Consider the following 2,853-nt stretch of genomic DNA (forward strand, 5'->3'; position numbering starts at 1 on the left):
CCATGTCTTTAATGCCCAGGCTAGAACAGGGCTCTTTCGGGGGTTCCCCCAGCCTCCTGGGATTCCCCCATCCTAGCCTGCCTATCCTGGGTCATTGGTATCTGAGAACGAGTCTGTCTCTTCCCTAGGCTGTCTCAGTCTTTACTGCTGTCCCCTGCACAGAGCAGGCACTTGTATGAATGACTAAGTTCCTCTCTCCGCCCTCACAATTCCCAAATGTGGGGGAGACAGGCAAAGCCACTCTGATGGCTGTCTCACCCCTCAGAGGCACAGCAGCCACAAGTTTCAAGTCACAACTCCTGGAACTGTGCTGTGTGACACTGGGCAATGGCTTCCCCTCTTAGAGCTCCAGCCTCCTTCTTTGCAGCTTGGGACACTACATGGGATGCAACTGAGATACATAAAGGGTGTAGGTCTTTGTAAGGGCTCCGCTGCCTTCTCACCTAACCATCACAGAAACCTGTGAAGTAAAAATGATTCCTCATCCACTTTACCAAGGAGGAAACTGAGGTTCAGAGAAGACCAATGACTTATCCCAAACAGCAAAGGAAAAGTACAAGAAGCCCCCTCCTATGCCTAGGTCCATTCCCTGCCTACTCTGTACCCCAGAAGACTGATCCCTAAACCCCCATCCTCCACAACAAATGCACCCAGATTGCACTATGGGGATGCCCTTGTCCTCAGGCTTGGACTATGAGAAGCACTGGCAGGAAAGGACATGGTGAGGGTACTCAGCTCCCATCCTGCTGGGCCTCCCATCCTACAATGTCATGGTCTCAGGTCCTCTCTGGGGCCTCTCCAGGCCCTGTCCAGCTGACTCAACAACACCATTCCTTTCCTGGCCCCTGCGGCCTGAGGTTTAAATAGTTCCAAGCTCTTCGGAGTCTCCAGGGACCTCTCACCCTCCTTAGCTCCTCCATCCAGCCTGCACCCTCTTTCAATGATCCCTCCACTAAACTCTCTTCAGGTAACCTCTGTGATCCAGCCATGTGTGGTGTGTCAAGTTCCTGCCCAACAGCTAGACTGAGAACTAGCTCCAACCCAAGTCCCCTGCTATCCCAGGCCGCACCTGAGGGGCTTGCGCTGAATGCACACGCGCTGGGCCAGGCCACTCAGGAAGGCAGGGGGGCTCTCCTGTACCACGTGCTGCACGCGCAGCCGCCACTTGACATACTCCAGTAGGCGCCGTAAGAAACCCAGGAAGTGCTCGGCCGTGCGAATGGAGCCAGGCACAGCCTCTGCAGAGAGAAGGGGTTAGCAGCTATGGGGACGTGGGACAGGGAGAGGGAGACCACAGGGGCAGTAACTCACCCTGCAGCACCTCATCGGGCAGCACGGGGTTGGCCAGGTGGGCATCAGTCTCCCGGGCAGCACTGGCCTCCCGCAGTCCCTCCACCAGGCGCCGGTACTCGTCCCGCAGACGCTGCTCATCCGTCTCCTTGATCCTGGGAGAAGACCAGGTAGGGACTGGCATCCTGGGGCCAAATCAGGCAGAGACCAGGGACCCAGGAGAGGTGCACAGCTGGCTGGGAGTAGGACAGGCCCCAGGAGTTACTACACAGCCGGTCCCTACCTGAGTACTGTCTTCTGCAGGGTCTCCAGGTTGCCCTGGCACCGATCGAGGATCCGGCGTGTGAGGTTAACACTCATGGAGTCGATGCAGACATTGTCTGGAGAATGGGGGAGGGCAGAGCTGAGGCAGACCAGTACCAGGCAGTGGTCTGGGTACCTGGCATCCCTTTAGCACCCTGGCTCCCTCCTCACCGATGTTGTGGGCCTCATCAAAGACCACAACAGCCTTGCGGGCCAGTTCCTTGGACACCAGGTCTGCAATCTTGGGGTCCAAGAGGTAGTGGTAGCTATAAACCACCACATTGGCATGCAGGATCTAGGGGACAAGGTGGGCAGGATTATATAGGCCCTGCCACCCCAATCTGCACCACACTTGCCCGCTGCTTCCACACAAGCCCACAGAGGCAACAAAAGGCAGGCATAGGCAAGTCACCAACAGATGGATAGAGATAGACTGACAGAGGTACTGGCCAGCAGGAAGATGTAGGCAGACAGAGAGAGACACACAGAACCAGACAACCAGACTGAGGCAGCCCACAGCCATGTTCATGCCCCTCTGCCACCCACACCTGCCTCCTCACCGAGTATCGGGCCAAAAAGTACGGGCACCAGCCCTGGCGTCGCCCCAGGGTCTTCAGGTCATCCAGGTTGTAGATACCAGCAGGGAGGGGCACCTGACGTCCATGGGCATCAAATTCCTGGGGTAGGGAGAGAGAGTGCCAGACGGTAAGGGAAGCTGGCTGCCCCAAGCATCTCAGCCCTCCCTTTCTCAGTCCTGTACCCCAGGCACCTCATAGAAGCGGCAGTGGGGCAGGCTAGTATCTTGCTGGTACTGTGCTCGCACGTATGAGGCTGTGAGGCTGTGGCACTTCCCGTCAACATCCTTCCCAAAACGCAAGGGTGTCACCTGAGGAGAAAAGGAAGCCTGACCACTCTTTGAACCTGGGCCTCTGCATCTCCCAGCTGGCTGGCATTTTTGGACAATGTGAATCTCAACTTATTTTAGTAGCAATTAAGAAACCTGGGAACAGGCGGCGTCTGTGGCTCAAAGGAATAGGGCACTGGCCCCATATACCGGAGGTGGTGGGTTCAAACCCAGCCCCAGCCAAAAACTGCAAAAAATAAAAAAAGAAAGAAACCAGGGACCTACCACAATGGTCAAAGAGTGGTAAAATTGTTACATTCTTAAAACTATTATTTTTAAAACTTTGAGCCTTGGCTCGGCGCCTGTGGCTCAAGCGGCTAAGGCGCCAGCCACATACACCTAAGGTGGCAGGTTCG

General features: G+C 55.9%; 1 protein-coding gene across 2 annotated transcripts in view; it reads right to left on the bottom strand.

The window, feature by feature from the left end:
• ERCC2 (ERCC excision repair 2, TFIIH core complex helicase subunit) overlaps positions 1 to 2,853 on the bottom strand; it is a 17,645-nt gene that overhangs the window by 11,182 nt on the left and 3,610 nt on the right. For both annotated transcript variants that reach the window (XM_003799508.3, XM_023518938.1), the window contains 6 exons: positions 2,363 to 2,479; positions 2,154 to 2,270; positions 1,765 to 1,888; positions 1,574 to 1,670; positions 1,312 to 1,445; positions 1,070 to 1,238 (listed from right to left, as the gene is read on the bottom strand). In XM_003799508.3, coding sequence (XP_003799556.1) covers positions 1,070 to 1,238; positions 1,312 to 1,445; positions 1,574 to 1,670; positions 1,765 to 1,888; positions 2,154 to 2,270; positions 2,363 to 2,479 — 758 coding nt within the window. The remainder of the gene's footprint in view (positions 1 to 1,069; positions 1,239 to 1,311; positions 1,446 to 1,573; positions 1,671 to 1,764; positions 1,889 to 2,153; positions 2,271 to 2,362; positions 2,480 to 2,853) is intronic.

This window comes from Otolemur garnettii, unplaced genomic scaffold (genome assembly GCF_000181295.1).
Source record: "Otolemur garnettii isolate 467f Iridium unplaced genomic scaffold, OtoGar3 scaffold00152, whole genome shotgun sequence".
In the NCBI taxonomy this organism is placed as follows: domain Eukaryota; kingdom Metazoa; phylum Chordata; class Mammalia; order Primates; family Galagidae; genus Otolemur; species Otolemur garnettii.